This window comes from Venturia canescens, chromosome 6 (genome assembly GCF_019457755.1).
Source record: "Venturia canescens isolate UGA chromosome 6, ASM1945775v1, whole genome shotgun sequence".
In the NCBI taxonomy this organism is placed as follows: Eukaryota; Metazoa; Arthropoda; class Insecta; order Hymenoptera; family Ichneumonidae; genus Venturia; species Venturia canescens.
In genome coordinates, this window is record NC_057426.1 from 3,676,024 (window position 1) to 3,695,554 (window position 19,531).

The following is a 19,531-nucleotide window of genomic DNA, read 5'->3' on the forward strand; positions in this document are numbered from 1 at the left end:
AAATCGAAAGATAAAGAGAAGGTAAGATGGTCGAATGGAATGGTCGAATGGTATGGTATATGCGCACCTCTTCTTCTCTATTACGCTTCCGCACCTGAGCAAGTGGCCAGCCTCACCCCTGGGGACACCGATAGCGGGTCTTGCCCCAGCTTGCCAGGGTGAGTCCTCGTCCCGATAGCCCCTTTTGGAGAGGGGTGCGCAGCTGCATGACAGCTTATTGCCCATTTTACAAACTTCCGTTTATCCTTTCAGCGTTGGTTTTGTCCTTGTTTATCTCACGTTCCGTTCCTTCCTGAAGCGAGTAGCCGCGATCTTCTCTCCTCTTTGAGCTTCAGCTCCGGTTAATCCGTCATCTTGTAGCGATCGTCCCGCTGGTGGCTCGACGCTGATCCCACTTTCCTGCCCTTTGACACAATTTACTTTTGGCTTATTGGCGATACTGGTTTGGTGTTGTGTGTTGACTCCGTTGGCTCTGCGCTTCGTCAGCTGCCCCCCCTCCCCCCCTCCTCCCTTTCTTCTCCTCCTCTTTGGGCAGCTGCTAGTTTCAATATATTTGGCACGAATTTGACGAAATCCCCGACAAAATGAATCGGTTATTTCGTTATTTATGCGGAAGCACTGAATGTGTGTAGCGGTCGATCGGTCGCCGATCCACCGATCGCTCGATCGAACGAGGATTCCTCTTCGTAATCCTGTTTCCCCCTCTCCTTTTTATTGTCACATCATTAATACCGGCTGAATATATCAGCTCCTTCGCCGCATGATTTCTGCAAAGAGAAGCACAATATTTCATTTAAATCCTCATCAAAATCACCCCTCGACAGAAACATATTCGTTACTCAATTTTTATCTCCTCCTTGTGCACCGCAGTTGCAACGCAGATTCGAGACGAAATTAAAGTTTGTAGAGCTCGAGTCCAACGAAATGACGTGACGAAATACTTCAACAATTCCAATAAATAATCCTCCAATTCTTCGACCTGCCTAATTTACGAGGCTGAAGTTTGCAACGTTCGAGCCCGACGAAATGAATGAAAAAAACACGATTTGTCATTCGCCAATTTTTTATTTCACGAGTCATTCTTGTACACGTTGAAAAATGAAAAATTTCAAATTCCGCAGGGTACCAAAATTCGATATTTACTGAAATTATTTCGTTGGACTCCGACGTTGCCGACTTCAGCCTCGTGCTAATTAGTAACTCGTAGATTTTCAGTCCTCGCTAATAAAATGATGAGTGAAATATTAAATAGTTGTTCCATTACAAATGCCATTTTCGTTAATTTCGTTGGGCTCCAAAGTTGCAAACTTCAGCCTCGTGGAGATTCGAGGCTACTGTGAAACCGGAAGTAGTCGAAGCCCTGAATGGTCAGACGCGCGAGACGAGACCGACCGACCGTGTTTATATCGCGCAGCATCCGTCACCCTTCGATCTCCTCATCTCAACGTTCAAAATCTCTTTTTCAATGGGCTGTACACAGCCGGGGGCGTGGATTTAGAGAATAGTAAGCGATGAAATTTCGTACGTACACATTCGATAATCGATATCCACGGTGCACAAGAGAAAAAACGAGGTAAATGCTGACAAGTCCGAGGATCGAGGCCAATCTCCCGGCCGCGCTGAGAAAAATCTCCACTTTGTACTAGACACGTATGTCCGCACATGTACGTACACATTGAGATTCGAAATGTGGCTAATATTGCCTCTTCTCTACCAAGAGGCAAAACGGTGAATCGAGCTACGAGATAATTGCGAATCTGCCATGTTCCTCGACATTGTGTCCTAACAGATATGTGGCTTCTGGCTATAGAACTCCCACCGACCTTTCCCTCTCTCTCTCTCTCTCGTGACAGAAAAAATGCTCATTCAGTAACGGGCCAGCCAATGGAAAGCCACATGTGATAGAATCTCCATTTTTCTTTAATCTCGAATAGACATTATCCAATCTTTCCACGTAATAACTCAGAACGAAAATACTCTGCTGCAGGCTCACCGTAGTTTATCGATTCTCCCTTCCTCGTGCTCGGCATATCCAAATTAAAATTCTATTTCAACATTTTTTTTTTCATTTTCAATCCCAATGTAGAAAGGAATTGAACGAAGGGATGCGTCGATTAAACGAGATTTTCTTTCATTTTCCATTATTTATTTGGTCGTGTCAGCGTCTAGGTCGTTGGCGACCATTTAGAAACACGTGCATTTGTACATTATCGTAGTAGGATATGGTCTGTGTATACAGTTTGCAACGTTCGAGCCCAACGAAATGACGGGAGAAAACTCTCCAACAATGGGAAGTAAAACAAAATAATAAATGCGTATTATCTGAAATACTGTAATTCATTATAATTATTAAAGAATCAAATTTTGAAAATTTTCAATATGAGAATCAGAGTCCAAATTCTGTAACCCGTCTAATTTGCAACTCGTTGTTTTCCAGTTACCACCAAATTATTCGCGTAATGAAATGAAAAAGTTTATTGCGAATGTTACTTTCGTTAATTTCGTTGGACTCCGACGTTGCAAACTTCAGCGTCGTCTTTTAGATTTTTTCTTCGTATACATCCATTCGTTTGCAATAATCGATTGTTTTTTTCTTGAGTCGATAATTGTCAAGGCTATTTCAGTGGACTCGGTAGGTTTATTTTCGATGCTCTACCGCGAGGGTCACCGAGATTTTCGTTGGATCAACATAAATCGTGGCAAAGAAAATGAAATAAGTTGATTAACATCGTGGAGAGCAAGGTTTGAATCAACCGAATATTTATTCCACTTTGCTGAGTTGGATAATTTTATTTATCAGTGCGTGCGTTGGAAAGTTGAACATTTGGACGGCCGTTCGTCTTCGGAGGGGGGGAAAAATTTGCAGCTTTTCAATAATAAATAGCAAAAGTGAAAGCTCGGGTCGCGAGAGTCCCGGAGTTCTTCGTGTTGAATTTTTTCTCGCAAACACCGATGAGCTCGGTTTTAATTCCCATTTTATAATACACGCTCTCCTCGCTCCCTGTCCCGAGTAACTCGTGGAAACTTTGGCAGCAGCTTGCAAAGAAAGAATTTTAATCATTCGAAATAACATTTTGGCCATTATTCTCAATTCTTGACTCTTCTTCTTTCTCTCTTGATTTTAATATCGAGAGCAGACGAGCCGTCGCCAATCGGGCGGGCAACGTATCCCACCGCCCTCTTTTATTCCGCGCGCCCTCCTCGACTTTAAATTCTCCCGGAGCGTCCCGAGGGTACGTAACACCTGGCGGGTCCGTAGCCAGCCAAAATGTTAGCCCCCAGACCGGACTAATCCCGCTATCAATTACACGAGAAAAAATCCGGCGAGTTAATTCGTCGGGTGGCGATCGAATGTTGTCTGGCTCGAACGCGAGTGCCAAGTTTCGTCGAGAGCGCTCGATGACTTTGGTGATTGGTACTGGTCAAGTGTGATTTTTAAAATGAATGAAAATTCGTTAAGAAAAAAGGTCGAATGGGGGTGATGAGCGAAAGCCGAATAATTGGAGCAATTCGAATCGCCGAAATCGTCCATAATAAATGAGAGAAACGAGCGGAAGTGTCTCCCCTAAAATTCGTCTTGAAATAAATCTCCTCAAGCCGATTGGCGACGTTAAAATATCCATTGAAAGATGAATATCCAAACGAGCCAAAACTGTGTGATTCCTCATTCCGGGATGCCCGATCCCCCCTCCCCGATGGATTGACAATTGTGCAACGGTTCAAAGCCTCGCGGCTTATCGGAATCACGACGAAACCATGTTGTAGAGATACACGAAACAGGAAACTCTTCCAAAACAAAGATGACCTAGTTCAAGGATCGAATGAGTAGGGTTTGCAAGCACGAGCGGGGTGGAGCTCGACGAGAGGGATGACCGAGAGAGCGTGGGAGAAGAGAGAGAGAGAGAGAGAGAGAGAGAGAGAGAGAGAGAGAGAGAGAGAGAGTGAGAGAGAAGGCGGAAGAGAAAATAGGGAGCGCACAGGCTGCAGTGATAAATATCGAAAGGAGTGCCAGAAACCCCAAATCCTTCTTAAGCCCCGTGACTCGATCGATCCCCCCAGTTTTTTTTCTTCCCGAGCAAAACAAATATTTCGAATCGCGAGAAGAAGAAAAAACCATGTCAAAGAAAGATACAAAAATGGGACGAGAACGGCCAATTTTTCCAGCGAGATATCGAGCTGATTATAAAAGTCCTGAAAACCTTCGACCCCTTTGAGCCCACGCACTGGACACACCGGTGCGAATTAGCACATGGACTTTTCAAAACTTAACATTTCCAACAATCCATTACGATGCGATTTTAAAAATTCAAAAATCAACTTTTATTACAGAAAAAAATGGTCAAATTAACGAAAGCAATTTTCAAGTTCCAAACACTTCAAGTTTTCGTCGACGCAAATTTGCACCAATGTCGTGTCTACGGTTTAATCCAAAAAAAAACAAACAAACAAACAAACAAACAAAAACAAAATAAATCGTTAAAATTTTGAGGTCATTCATGCTCGGATTCCAGAGCCTTTCCTTTACAGCAGCACGCCGGATGGAACGACCAGGGAGAAAACCAAAAGAGGGTAAGTTATATGCATGTATAAACGCACATGCACACACACACACACACAGAGCCAGCACGTATATGCAACGTTTCAGCGAGAAACGGGACACGAAAGAGAGTACAAGAGCCAGGCAGGCAGGAAGCCAAACGCGCTGGGCGAATGCCGGGGGTTCCGATTACGGGAGAAAGATAGATATAAATAAAGAGAAAGAGAAAGAGAGAGAGAGAGAGAGAGAGAGAGAGAGAGAGAGAGAGAGAGAGAGAGAGAGAGAGAGAGAGAGAGAGATACGCGGCACATAAATGCGGTGAAATGGCGGGATGTATAGAAGGGGGTAGAAAACGCAGCTAGAAAAAGTATCGTCATATGCATTCTCGAATTCCCGCGTTGCAATATGCATCTTCTCTCTGTATTGGTAGGCGCGTGGATATAAATGCGGCGTGGGTGCAACGAGCTTCGTTCCAAAGAGTATATCGATCTTCAAGTTTCTCGTGCTCAGCGACTGATTTCTCTCTTTCTGAAAAGGAAGCCTCGAAAAAAGAATGTACGAGGGGTTTTATGGACCGCGGTGAAAGGACTGTCGTGAGAACCTCCCGAGAACTCAATTTTCCGCAAGACGTTGGGAGAAGAAAGGTGCTTTTTTTATGTTCGATGGAAATTGAGTGAGAGGTTTGAGATTTAATATCAAAGATGTTTTTGAGCGTTGCGGGGGATCAGAAATTTGGAGCTTTGAGGGCTGTTGCATTTTCGGAATCGTCGGTCATCGAAACGATAATGAAATCGGCCTGAGCTTCGCTTTTCCGAATGCGTACCCCAATTTTCATTCGCGTTGCACACCGTGCCTGCTTCTTTTTCACCATGAGTTTCTATGGGAACGGTCAGTCCTTGCGGCGCTGAATATTGCAACGTTGCAGTCCAACGAAATGATCCAAAAACTCTCAAATTGGTGAATAGCGAATATTTTTATCCTCCATTTCGTCGGACTCGAACGCTGCAAACTTCAGCGTCGTCGCTTCGTTAAATCCGTTGAGATTTTTTTTTTTTTTAGTTGCTCCTCCCGATGGCATTGCACCCCGGTGGCAAATGAGGGTTGACCGAGCGATACACACCCCCGGTGCGAGAGACCGGGCGTCGAGGTATCGACGGTTCGTTGACTTGCGAGGTCACGAGATACTGGCCTCTATGTACAGCTATACACGAGCCCCATTTAACGTGCACAATTATTATTGTGAATCATGAAGGAAGACCCTCGTTCGAGAATCCTTAATTTACTCGGCTCAATCTACGACGCTGAAGTTTCCAACGTTGGAGTCCAACGAATGGAACGAAAAAAACGTTTGTTATTCACCAATTTTTTATTTCACGAATCGTTGGTGCAGCTTGAAAAACTACGAAATGCAAATTTGGCAGGGAATAAAATAGGAGAATAATTACTGGAATTATTGGAGATTTTTTTTCGATCATTTCGTTGGACTCCAACGTTGGAAACTTCAGCATCATCTCAATCTACCAATCTTTAATTCCTAATTTCGTCCCCGAGGCATTTCTCGTTGGGTTGGCTCGTCGCCCCGAAATATCGTCACTGTTTAAACAGAGCTTGAGAATCTCCTTTGCTTTTAAAATTCACAATTTCCCATATTTATTATAATTTTTGGCTGATTCGCTCGTTCGTTTGTGACAAAAAGTTCAATTTCGATGTAACCAATATACAAATTCGCGACTCGTTCCAACCCCGATTTGTCAGAACCCAGCATTTCCACAATTCCCGCATTCGCACATTTTTCAACCAGCATTCCAGTGTTGTAAATGCGAATTTCCGAGCTGCATCGATGCGGTACGATTTTATAGCCGAATTGCATCGAGGATCTTCGTAACATTGATGAAAAAAATGTCGCTCAAATTGCAACGATTTGTAAAGGAATTTATTGATTTTTTCGAAAAAAAAAAAAAAAAAAAAAAAATGTGCTTTACAGTGCTCGATACGATTCTGCTCGATAAAATGTCCTTCAGTGCTTTCTCGAAACTTTTTCATTCATCGAAATTCTATAAATACTAATTTGGTATTAGTTTTCGATTCAAAGACAATATTCAATATATCGTTAAATTTGAAACGTTTCAATATAATAAAAGTGCTCGCACGTACGCCAAAGCACGCGTAAATACGGCATGTGTGGACAGCTAAAGTTTGCAACGCTCGAGTGTCCCGCGAGACGAGGGCGAAAAAAGATTTGCGTAGGTTGAACAAACTCCAAATATCAAATTCGGCAAGAACAAACAGAATAGACGAAGCTGAAGTTTGCAACGTTGGGGTCCAACGAAATGAACGATAAAAATATTTATAATTCATTATTTTTTTATTTCACGAATTATCGATGTGGCTTGAAATATATATGACGAATTGGAAATTCGGCAGGGGGCAAAATTGGAGATTTACTGGAATTATTTGAGACTTTTTTTCGACCATTTCGTTGGGCCCCAACGTTGGAAACTTCAGCGTCATCAAAATATCACATTAACCGTAATAATTAAACATTTCAGTCAAATTCAAAGTTTTACCACAATTTCGTTGGACTCGAGCCCGCAAACTTGAGCGTGAAAATCCGCGTGGATTGTGTTTCCGTAAATATATATCTGTCGCGGGATTAGTGACGCGTACGCGAGCAAAGTCAATAGCCCAATTTATTTGCGTGTACGTGTGTTTCGGGGGGGGGGGGGGGGGGATGGGGGGGGCGATATGACTTTTAATGGGAAATATATCGCGTGTGGGGAATCGGGTTGGATCGTAACGAAGGGCTTTTAGCCCAGGCGAGAATGGGCGTGGAATTTGCGCGGGATCGTAGCTATTATCGTTCGACTGCACACGAAGCCCGGGGCCTCGGGTAAGCGACAAGGTCGGCAGGTTTCTCGTTCATCCAAAAGTGCGGAGATTCACCTCTCGTTTTCGGGTGTACATTATTTCTAGGCAAAAAATTCAAATGATCTCGTTGTCTCGGGGGTCTCGAAAAGTGATTATACCGAGGGGGGGTAGAACGGACGCGAGCAGGGCGCGAGGGAAGTCGTGACGCCGAGACGCTACTGAGCGGCCTCGCTGTGATGCACTTTCTCACCCCCTTTATGCGGACACTCGCGCCCTTACACGGCCACGACATACACAGGCTCAAAGTGACTCGAAAATTCCATCACTCTCGACCAATTGAATTTCCCGGCAACTGATTAACGCGTTCGGACTCGCGATCCCACATATTTTTCCCCATTCACGGAGCTTCGTTCGCGCTCTCGTTCGAAGCTTCGGTTTTGACAAAACTTGTCTCGATTATTGAGGCACATTTTTTTAGGGGAAAACAGTCGGAGAGGATGATAAGGAAAGTGGTTGGGACTTTGGAGTGCGTTGAGATGAATTAAATCCCGGCTATTTTCCTCGCACGTTTATAAAAACAAACAAACGACTCGGGCAGCAGGCTCGCGGTGTATTTTCGCTCGCACCGCCTTTTTTTCACGATCGATCCTGCTTCCGACGCGGATGCGATAGAGAGGACGACAACAAAGAGCCGAGTATATAAGGCGGACGTTGGAATAAGGCGTGGAGAATTCTCACACCCGGTAATCGGAGGGGAGCCCGGGGTACGAGGACGAGAGCCCCGTTCTTCTCGGATGTAGTGCAACGCCGGAATTGAGGCGCGGCGCGTTTGCTCCTGCTGGCGGAGGCTCCCCGCGGCTCGGTCGCGAGGACGAAGGAGGAGAGGAGAGAGAGGCCCGGAGGAGGACGAGTGCAAATGTCAACGGTCGCGCGATCACTGACACACCGCGGGCCCAAGGAAAGAGGAAGCAAAACACAGGGGGAAAGTAGCTCGGGCGAGAATGCATCGAGAAATGCGGTATCCGGGCGGTAACTGCGGCACAGAGGAACGGGAGCGATTTTCACGAGGATTATACGAAATACGAGAAAAGCATTGTTTTTTAATTCCTCTATGAAGCGAGCGCGTTTTTCACGTGATCATTCGTTCCGGGGGGATTCAATGACTCGTTAATTTCTCGAATGATCGAAAGGTCATCAGGTCGCAATTGGACTCGTTTCCTGTTCAACCCCTTCGTGACATTTCTCACGGAGCTTCTATCGAGCCTTTTTATCCTCCGTTTCAAGTAAGGAATCACGGCAAAAGCCTCGGAACAAAAAAACTTGCGATTTTTTTTCTGTTTTCTTTTTCTGTTTTTTCTTTTTTTTTTCTGGATTGGCCGGTCGGAAGGCGATTGAAATTCGACGAGGTTCTTTTCTCCTCGGCATCGTTAAATAAATTTTCATTCCGGCCTCGTTTTTCCAACGCGATTATTCCAAGGGTAGGAAACGGCAGCGTTGATTTCGATAAATTTTTCAACGCTCGAGCGATTCCCCGCTCGGCACTCGCCTATCCGACAAACATTCGGCGATCTATCGTTGGAGTTTGACGGGACGGAGTTCCGGTGCCAATACTTGGGGGGCCCCGTCGACGTGACAAATTTCCATTTCACGGCTCTTCGAAACGTCAGTCGCGATTATAAAACGTTAAAAAAATATGAAACGATAAAGTCGAGTTTACCAAAGATTTAACGAGCACGTAAATAAAGGCCTGAAATCGTCGCTCATTCGCCGCAGTCAATAATCCCACGTTAAAGAAGAACGCAGAGTTGGCCCGACGAAGAATAAACACAAAAATCGTAAAAACATATTTCTTGCGCAAAGTGTAAGGAAAAGGTAAATCGATAAGCCAGTATTTATATAAAAGCCCTTTCGCTGTCGTTACAGAAATAATAATAAAAATAAAACAATATATAAAATAAAATAAAATAAAAAAGACACAAAGAATCGTGGACAATTTTAACGAAATAATAAAGCGAAATGTTCACCGTCATCTTCGCCGAGATCGAGGCGCGTGTCCGGGAGAATAAATTCACCAAATTCGGTTGACCTTACAATTTCGCAGGCTGCCACGAATTCCTCGAGGGAATGTCACAACACGTCGAGCAACATTTATTGCCAGCCGCGCGTAGAAGGGGAGTTGAAAACAAGAAAAAGCTCGAATAAAGCACACACGCACAGAGAGACACTGGGAGTTAAGAAGCGAAGAGCGAGCGAGCGAGCGAGCGAGCGCGGCACATGCCCGAAAAGCTCTCTCGGAATGGTCGCATCTTGGCAGCTCCGGCCGAGCCTCTCGGGGTGCTCCACCCTTATTTTTTCGCCACTGTTTTCGGCCCGAAACGCGCCACGCACCTCGACGCGAAGCCGCGATATACTATCGCGCGTTTCAATGAAACCGAGTCAAAAGAGTTGCGACATTGTGAGTTGCGAGCGGGGGGGGAGAAGGAAAAGGAAGAAAGAATAAACGAGAGGACAAAGAGAAATAAATGAAGCGCAGCCCGGGGAATATTCGATATTACGCAGTGCCGCTGTGTCAACTGCGGTATTGCACTCGAGGAGAAAAATAAAGAAATAAAGAAAGAGAGAGAGAGAGAGAGAGAGAAAAAAGTGTATTTTTGTCGCAAAATGTCCCCGGGCGACGAAAATCAGAGGAGAAAAGGTAACGGGGCGTTTGTGCGAAAAGTGAAGGAAAATAGGGGATAAATAAAGGTGAAAAGAATTTATGTTGAATTACGTTGATTTTATACACGATGACTTACGGTCGACGACATCATCCTCGACGAGAGTTGGGTGTGCGTCGTCGGGAAAGCTCAACCACCGCGACACATCGCCATCTCGGGGTGGGGGGTCGGGGGATGCGCGATGCACGACAACACCGCGAGCGAGAGAGAGAGGAAGTGCGAGGGAGATAAATTTTGGGTGTTTTGTCGTAAAGGTGCGTATGCCCGGTGAAATGCGTGCGATTCGCAGTTCCGTGCGAATGAGGGAGCGCAGTGGCGGGTACGACGATGGGCGTGGGGTTAAAAATCACGTAAGCTTCGTTAAAGCGGTATCCCGAAAGGCGTAGCTTCACCGGGAGATAAAAAAGCATCGAGTGGTATAACGAGCGAGGCTTTTTTATAACCTGGGAAGGAAGGAAGGAAGGAAGGAGAGCGAGCGTCGCTGTCCGGAGGTTGCTCGGGGCTCGAATTTCCTTTTTATTCGTGCACACCGCGGGCTAACGAGGCGCCTCGTATGTTCCTTCTCTTTTGAGATTCGCCCGAAGCTCGTGCTCTTAAACTACACGAAATTCCTCGGAGCCACCGCACCCTCCGACGCGCCCCCTTCCGCCTCGGCGCCCCTTTCCTTTGCGGATACTTCCCGAGACACGAGAAGAGGAAAATAAAGAAGAGGAATTTCGCGAGAGAGCGGTAAGATGGCCACCGCTGAGACGCTCGCACACGACCGGCACTGTTTCACTGACACTGCGGCTAAAAAATAACACCCCTTCCCACCCTGCTCTGTCTCGTTGAACTTGCTCACACTCGCACTCGCACTCTCTTGTTACCGCAGAGCCACGTTTTTCGAATGAATTTTTTTCTACCTCTCTTTTCGTACTACAATTTTGCTATTCCGATAACAATAATTATTATTATTACTATTACAAACGTTGTTATTACGATTAATGCGATTTTGGATACTGTACCGTTTGTGATAACTGCACTAAGTTGTGTCGTTGTTAAAGCGCGTTAGAATTTCACGTGAGGAAGATTTTATCCGAAATTTGGCCATGGGACACTCGATGGGCGAGACTCTTGGCTATATACACGTTTTTACGTCGATATATGTATCCACATAACACATGTATGTGGTTATATAGATGTATACATGTATAAATTCGTCTTGGAGAGGACGGGAGAGCACGAGCCCTGGTCCACGAATGCGCCCCTATCCGAAAATGTCAATATCCCCGCTGCGTCCGCGATGCGCCCGCGACGTGTTTCCTTTCCTCTCTCGTTCCTCCCTCGCCCTCGCTCACTCTATTTTTCTCTTTCTATCCTCTCGGTCAGGCACTCGGACACACACTTTTAGTCTCCTCGATTTTCCTCAGATTTTTCAGTTCGTGAGATTCTTCGTTCAATTCATTTTCATCAATTTTCGATAGTTGCACTCCCGAGATAAAAAAAAAAACAAGCCCGAAACGCCCGATTTCTGGTGGTTATATATGTTTATCGTTCGGTAGAACATCAACGATTGCATTTGACTCGAAGCGCGTCGCGAGTGAGCGTTCGAAGCTCGTTTTAGGTGTGATTTTTCACAGCGGTTTCATCGTCGTATGTGAGCGTTATTCGAGCATTTGTTTATCCGAATGGCATTATTGTAGGACTAACGTAAGATGAATCCGCGACGTTGTCGGTTCGCGCATTGCCGGTGTTGTTCGTGGCCGAATCTCGTTGCTCGACGAGCGATACAAAATCAACGATTCGCGTATCCCCCCGCGCGAGGGCGCTGCGAGCGCAGAGACGACCGAGGCGAAATAAGTACACACGCGGATAAAAAGGAGAGCGGATTCGAGTGCGCGAAAGCGACCGACGCCGCCCGCTCGCTCGCCGCTCGCCGTCTCTACAGGGAGGAAGACTCTCCTCGCGCTCTCGAGTTCACGATTGTACTACAACCCCCTCCGTGTTACTCTTCCCAGTTCTACAGCCAATGTACCCAGGCCGTCTCCTCGCCTGTTCCACGCTCTCGCCCCCCGCCATTCGCTGCTACCTCCCCCTTGCGCCCTCTGTCTTCTCAGACTCAATCCTCGTTTCGTTCGTGTACTTCCAAACGACGTTTTCCTGCCATCTTCTCTCCCTCTCTCGGCCTCGCACCACCACCTTACTTTCTTTCTCCTGCTTTTTATTCTCTTTCGATCTTACTCATCATTCTCGTCCTCCGCCTCCCTTTTCTCGTCGTCGCCTTCCCTCAACTCGCTCCTCGCGCTCCAACCGTTTAGTTTCGCTTCCCTTCCTGCTTTCCCATTTCTCTGCCCCTCCCCCTCCCCACCTGGCCGTGCATCTTGCGTCGTTTCTCGTCCGTATGTTTCTCTTCAGGTTTTATACTCTTCGTGCTTTATCTTCCAAGTGAAGCGCCAGCTTCTCTTTCCCGCTTCCATCTCTCGTTCCGTGTCGCCTTTTTTCTTTCTTACTTTTTTTTTCGCATATTCGCTCCTACACGTACGTACTTAGAGTTTTCTCTGTAAGTGTACGCGCGAGAGGAATGAGGCTGAAATTTCAACGTCACATAAGCGCCCCCACCCCGCTCCGCCCCTTCGACGAGAACAGGGCGCGTTTCATCCTCGTGTTCGAGTCACCATCGTCTTCGTGTTCCTCGGAGATGCCTCACACATTCCCGAGCGAGCCGGTTGCCATGACGATACCCGATCGATCCCGGAGCCTGCGCGCCTCCGCATCCCCACCCGCTCAATCTCACCACACGAATGCACATTTTTACTGATGCAAATGTACCAGGAGACGCCAATTCACGTGTGCACGCTTTACGTGCTTTATAATACTTTCTCACCACTACCGTCAAACTGCAGAACTAACAATCCTACAGAGATTCTCGTTTCATTCGCCCCACCTGAGCCAAACGCTCCTGTGACCCAATGTTCCATCAACATTGTTATCATCGTAAACTTGTTTTTTATCCTTATTTTTCTCTACGCTGAAATCTCACTGAAAAAGTGCGATTTTCTTCATTGACCGTATCAATTAATGGTGGGAAGGTTTCAAAAATTTTTGATACATTTTGACCTCACTTTGCCCAATATATTTATTTAACGGCATTTGTTTAGAATTGTTAGGTTACTTTTTGTTGAATAGATGCACGAAATTCTGATATTTATTCCAGCTGATGAATTTCGAGTATTATATTGGTGGGAAACATGATATTTGAAGTTCTAAGTAGTAAAAACTTGAATAGGGCGACAAACACGTTTACTTGGAGGGTATAGTTGTCCCTGAAGTGATTTTGCATCTATTAAAATTCGACGAGGTTACTGGATTTCTCAACCGCGGTAATAACGGGACGCATCAATTGATGTTTGATAACAATTATCGAGCTGAAGAACTCGGCAATCCATGAAAACGATAAGAATTTATTGTTTATGGTCAGAAGTTGAATATCTTCCGTCAGGTGATCATTAAAATTACTTATTTGACAGTAAAATTCGAATTGTTGTACTCACGACATAAATGTATGGCTACGAAGCATGTGCATTCGTGAGTATAGATGAATTTACGTTTGCGCAAACGCTGGGCTGACTCGTTCGAGTTTTTACTACTTGATGGCATGAGGAAAAGTTATCCGACACCGACAAAGTTCAAAAATTACAAATATTTCGAACTTTCGTTTAGAAATACTAAAAAAAATCCGGGAGTCTTATTCTTCGTATATCGGATTCAGTGCCCTTCGAACATCTTTTTTCAATCAGGAAAATCTATCAATCATATGCTGGTAGTGTTCCGACTTGAGTTGTGTGAGAATTTGACTTGGTCAGTATAATCAAATATTGCGAGATTTAGCCGGTTTCGCCAAGACAAAAATAAACACGAAAATGAATATCAGTGGTGATTTTTTCTTTTTGATTTCGCAGTTTCATTAATTCGAGGGTTGAATTTTGGATTATATTTTCACTCAGAATGTTATAAATTCCTTGTAAATTTCCTTACTGATCGATTAATGTACGTGTGAGTTTTTCATCATGAATCTAACATAACCTCATTTTCGAAACTTCTATTTCGAATAAGTGATAATTATGTGCAATAATTTTCTCTGAAACAAGTTTTATCGCGACGTATTTTTGAAATATTTCGTTATATTTTTCTGCGATAACATAACCCCACATTATTGGTGAAGAAAAGACTGACTCGCGCTGACAACACAACCTTCGAATTTTCGAGCTTTCGTTGATGTCTTCTAAATTAACGATTCAACGATGTTCTACGCGATTGTGAGAACCTTTCGAAACCCAAAAACCACCCCAAGCGTAATACCGACCAGATTTTTCGCTAATTTGTCCGTGAAATATGACGAAAATCCTGAGGCTAAGTCACGAGCTTGGCAAATACATTCTTATGGGGGTTTGGAAGATTTGAAATTGTCAAATGTACGAATTCCCGTTATTTCGAAACCAAACGAAGTTTTGGTGAAAATTGATGCTTCCAGTGTCAATCCCATCGATGTCGCTATGGCAAGTACGTAATTTTGAAAGCTCAATCTTCGTGCAATAAGAATGTGTATTTTCATTGTTGCAACAGAAATTGAAGAATATGAACCTCCAACTTTTATTTTTCTGTGGCTTCTGAAAGATTTCGAATGAATTTGAAAAATTGGTATAAAATAGAAGCATTCTTTTTCTCCTTCAAATTGCAGGAGGCTATGGATCGACGATATTCAACTTCATGCGCAAAACAAAAAACTTGAATTTAGAGCCAGAAATTGAATTTCCTCTGACATTGGGTAGAGACTTTTCAGGAACCATAGTGTCAAAGGGTCATGGGGTTGGCGACAGAATAAAACTGGGGGATGAAGTGTGGGGTGTTGTTCCAATAGATCGTCAAGGATGCCATGCAAATTATGTCACTGTTGACAGTTGTCTGGTAAATCATTAGCTATATACTCCATTTGGAAAAAAAACTAGCAGTTGAAAGGGATCTCTAAATTATTTGAAAACAATTTCTTGTTTCTTTCCTATGAAAGGTTAACCCACGTCCTCAAAACATATCTTCTGTTGAGGCTGCAAGTATTTTGTACGCCGGTCTAACAGCATGGTCTGCACTCTGGATAACCGGAGGTTTGTGTTATAAAATTGCAATTCCAGCAAGGATAAACCGAAGAGTTTTAGTGTTGGGAGGATCCGGAGGTGTTGGTACTTTGGCAATACAACTTTTGAAAGCTTGGAACAGTCACGTTAGTAAAACTATTCAAAGAGGTTGAAAAAAAACACCTTGGAGGTAGAGAATAGAAGATTGATTCACTTTTTAGGTAATTACAACATGCAGTAGCGATGCTGTTAATATGTTGATAGAATTGGGAGCCGATGTTGTGATAGATTACAAAGAAGACAGCGCAGATGATAGAATTGTCGACGAAGGCCCGTGAGTTTGTCACTTTTAGCTGTTTTTACTTCAGCTATTCACACTTCATGATTTTTTTTTGATGAACAGATACGACATTATTCTCGATTGCTGCCAACAAGGCCCTGACACAATAAAAGAAAAAGGATATCCCCACAAAACTTACATAACTCTGAATTCACCTCTTTTGAAAAATGTTGATCAGCATGGTTTGATCGGTGGCACAGTAAAGAATATTGGAGATTTGGTCAAGTACAATATACCCAGCAGAGAAAATAAGTCGTCAGTCAGATGGGGGTTTTTCACACCTTCCAGAGCAGGGATAAATATGATACAAGAATTAGTCGAATCTGGACAGGTGGGCAGGAAGAATTTCATCTTGAAATTCTGGCCGAATCGTCATTTAACAGAGTATTGGTTTGCAGATTTTACCAGTGATACACAAAACTTATTCTTTCGAAGATTTACCGAAAGCTTATGAGAGAGTCGCGGAAGGACATTTGCGAGGAAAGCACGTCATCGATATGAAACAGTAGTTTTTTAAATTTTATTTCTAGGTCGACACGAGTCTTTGTAAAGTGTTTTTGTATTATTTACAATAAATTAAAAGATAATTTATGCACTTTGATGATAATTCTTTCAACTCTTCACTTTTATTTTACTAGCTGAAGCCATGGTGTTCAAACTTCCATTTCCAAAGCCTATTTTTTCTTTAATGTCTGGCCAAGATTGACTGGCTATTTCCAATGCCTTTCTCGTACCATTTTTCAACACATTTTCTAAATAGTCAGGCTCCTCTATTAACTCAGAATATTTTTGTCTTATCGGTGTAAGATGCTCGATTAATGCATCAGCCACTACTAACTTGTACCTGTAAAAAAATCATTCAATTCAATAGTTTTCATATGGTGAGTTCGACTAAAATTTTTGTGTACTCTGAGCGTTTTTGAAAAATTTTTAAATTAAATTGTCATAAACACAATCCATCACAAAATATGAGAATATAATTTCAAAAATCTTATGATTCAAAAGGTTTACCAAAGTTTCCTTTTTAGATAATTATTATCTTTCAATTTGTTCATTGATTAGTAAAATCAGTAATTTCGTGCTACATGTTCTAAAACTCGCACTCACTTTCCAGTGTCCATTCCTTGGCATTCTTTGCAAATATCTTGAGGTGATTTTCCACTTGAGAGGGAATGTAGAGAAACCAAATTCGAAACGCCTGGCCTCTTTTCAGGCTCGTAAGTTACTTCAGACGTGAAATCTGTAACGGATCGTTTAATCTTCCGCAATATGACGTCCGGAGTGTCTGTGAGTTCAATTTTACTTCTTGCACTGTCGCTTGATTTGGACATTTTCTTTGTTGGCTCTCTCAGTGATTTTATTCGACCGCTTGTGTCTAATTCAGAAAAAAAAAGATTCATTCAAAACTGAACTCAAATTATTTTTGATGTGTAATAATTTTCAGAATAGCAAATTTTCTAATCACACCGTTAATTATTGAATGAGGAAGAGGAAAAGTCTTGCCGAACTTGTTGTTGAATAAATTTGCCAAATGTTGCGCTAGCTGCAAATGTTGGAGTTGATCTTCTCCTACAGGAACATGAGTCGCTCTGCGAAAATTTTGTCATTACCATTGATTTCCCTCTTATTTTATTTCAGTTCAAAAGTAAAATTATAAGAACAAAAATTGATAATCAAAAACCTTGAGGAGAAACTCACTTGTATAATAGGATATCTGCTGACTGCAGTACGGGATAAATATACAATCCTAGAGATATATTTTTGAGATTCTCACTCTTTTCTTTAAACTGCGGTAATTGTGCTAATCTAGGCATTGTTGTGATACATGCTAAGATCCAGCAGAGTTCTGCGTGCATCGGAACTGTGGATTGTTGAAAAAGTATACTGCGCTCCGGATCTATGCCACAAGCCAACAGAGTCGCAGTTAAATCGAAAATGTTTTTTCGTAGTTCTTCGGGATCCTGAATTTTAGAATTTAAGCAATATTGTTACTTTTGGAAAGACTATTAATAAGATTGATGTAAACCAAAAATTCAGAGGATGATAAAAGATAGATGATAACTTCTTATTATAACTGATATACAAATGTAATTATGCTTAAATATTAAATTCAAGTTTTTCGTAACAATTGGCAGGATTACTTGTGGCAATGTGATAGAATGCATATCAACGATACTCCAAATGACGTCTTCCCCAGAATTCTGTAGTCTGACCCATTCTTTAATAGCCCCTAAATAATTGCCAAGATGTACGGCACCTGTAGGTTGTATACCCGAAAAAATACGTCGCGGGTAAATCGGAGCTTTCTGAAAAAAAAATACTGCACCATCATATCATTTAAAAATTCAAGTCATGGAAAACCTCCATAAAAATCTACGAACCATTGTAATCTCAAACTAACCTCTGTATCTTTTGTTTGACTTAAGTTCCGGTGTCCCGTCGCAATAGATTCTCTGAACACTTTCACTTTTGGTAATAATTTGTTGCTTCTCCTCAAATTATTAAACATTATTCACTCAATATCGAAAACTCGGTTTCTTCAAATTTCGAATACAGTTCGCACTATTCAGGGTTATGTTCGTCGGTAAAAAAAACTTTAAAGAAAAATTTGACGACAGAGGTTCTCAACTCTGTTGACAATCGAGTACAGGACTTCACATTTACATCTCTACCAAAAACACTTCTACCAAAATTCAATTCTATCAGACACATCTATACCAAAATTCATTTATACCCAACAAATCAAGCCTCATAATATTTCTACCATTACCAAATACTACCCCATAATAATCCCATTAAATGTAAGAAATCGTTATGAAAAATGAATTCGATTTTGATTGCTCAACTACCACTTACCAACTCTACCAGAAGCACATTCTACCAGAATATTTGTAAACGTATAAATCGCGACGACTGTACCATAAAAATAAATCATTTCAAAAATCATAATCCGCAATTACTTTACTTTCGTTGGTAAAGTAGGTTGTCCAGGTTAATAGCTGTCATCAAAAATAAAAAAATATTAACTTTGATTAGAACGCCATATTTATGGCGTGACAACATCTATTACAATTATTTGGCTAAATCGTAAAGTATGCGATGGACCTGTAAGGAAAAAATTTATCCACCCCGCAGTTGACGTCCACCTCTTTTTATAAGATGACCGCACTGACATTTTACTTTTCAAATTGTAAAACCTCGCGTAAAACGGTTCATTATATTTTCAAAAAATTTTTTCCATCAAATATCAAAACATCATTCAAACGTTCATGCGTATATCACGATCGTTCAAATTGGCAGAACATATACATTATTTTAACCTCAAAATTATTTTTCATATTTCGCGCAATCATATTTGTAAAAAAAAAATCGTTGGTGTGTAGTTACTCACGTTTACAGGAACGGTCCTCGATCTTCTTCCTACCTTTTGCATCCGCAATCCTCGTGCTCTCCCTCATCCTCCACGATCCTCTCGCTCTCCCTCTTCTTCTACGATTCTCTTATCCTGCTCCATACACACTTTTCTTCCCGTGTTTCTGCATGCTCCCACGTTTTGAACTTATCACTTCACCGCATCGCAGAAAATCAAAGTCGATTCACAATCACAAATTTATGTTTTTTTTTCGAGAATGAACTTGGGTTTTTATTCACCAAAAACTTGACTTTATACCGACGCGAGAGAAAAATTTTGTTATTTAATTGTACGACTAATTAAATATGAAAATTAGCACTAACGAAAAAAATGTCCACATTTTTGGGCAAGACTCTCCTTTGCCCACTCTTCCCTGTGTTTCTTTTCTCAGAAAAACCGTTTTGGCGCAAATGAATAAGCCAATGTCGAGTACCAGAAACAATTGTAGCGCCACCTGTGCCACCGTTTCGTGGAGAATCGAGTGTGCCCGCGTGGGTGCACGCGTGTCCGGTTGCTCGCGTCCTATTGTTAGCATTCGATTAGTAAAAA

The 19,531-nt window shown here is 42.7% G+C and overlaps 3 protein-coding genes across 14 annotated transcripts in view; 1 reads left to right on the forward strand and 2 right to left on the reverse strand.

Moving 5' to 3' along the window:
- sif (still life) overlaps positions 1-11,927 on the reverse strand; it is a 47,715-nt gene extending 35,788 nt beyond the window's left edge. For 5 of the 11 annotated variants that reach the window (XM_043422054.1, XM_043422057.1, XM_043422052.1 and 2 more), the window contains exon 1: positions 68-501. In XM_043422054.1, coding sequence (XP_043277989.1) covers positions 68-225 — 158 coding nt within the window. In that variant the 5' untranslated portion in view covers positions 226-501. Of the gene's footprint in view, positions 1-67; positions 768-11,126 lie in introns of those variants that run through there. The other 6 variants (XM_043422059.1, XM_043422051.1, XM_043422058.1 and 3 more) reach the window with 6 other exon arrangements.
- A 1,866-nt stretch (positions 11,928-13,793) lies between these two features.
- LOC122412257 (reticulon-4-interacting protein 1, mitochondrial) lies at positions 13,794-16,165 on the forward strand. The gene is made up of 6 exons (XM_043421689.1): positions 13,794-14,661; positions 14,840-15,066; positions 15,167-15,376; positions 15,452-15,564; positions 15,634-15,901; positions 15,969-16,165. The coding sequence occupies exons 1-6, from the start codon at positions 14,403-14,405 to the stop codon at positions 16,077-16,079; spliced, it is 1,188 nt and encodes a 395-aa protein (XP_043277624.1). The 5' UTR covers positions 13,794-14,402; the 3' UTR covers positions 16,080-16,165.
- Positions 16,069-18,191, reverse strand: TrpRS-m (Tryptophanyl-tRNA synthetase, mitochondrial). 2 transcript variants are annotated; one of them, XM_043421690.1, is made up of 6 exons: positions 17,972-18,191; positions 17,712-17,876; positions 17,269-17,531; positions 17,038-17,159; positions 16,678-16,945; positions 16,069-16,414 (listed from the first exon to the last, which is right to left on the reverse strand). In XM_043421690.1, exons 1-6 carry the CDS (start codon positions 18,077-18,079, stop codon positions 16,183-16,185), a joined length of 1,158 nt encoding a protein of 385 aa, XP_043277625.1. In that variant the 5' UTR covers positions 18,080-18,191; the 3' UTR covers positions 16,069-16,182. The 2 variants fall into 2 exon arrangements, with proteins under 2 accessions (XP_043277625.1, XP_043277626.1); XM_043421691.1 differs by having other exon boundaries at positions 17,712-17,890; positions 17,972-18,121.
- Between the last annotated feature and the right edge of the window lie 1,340 nt (positions 18,192-19,531).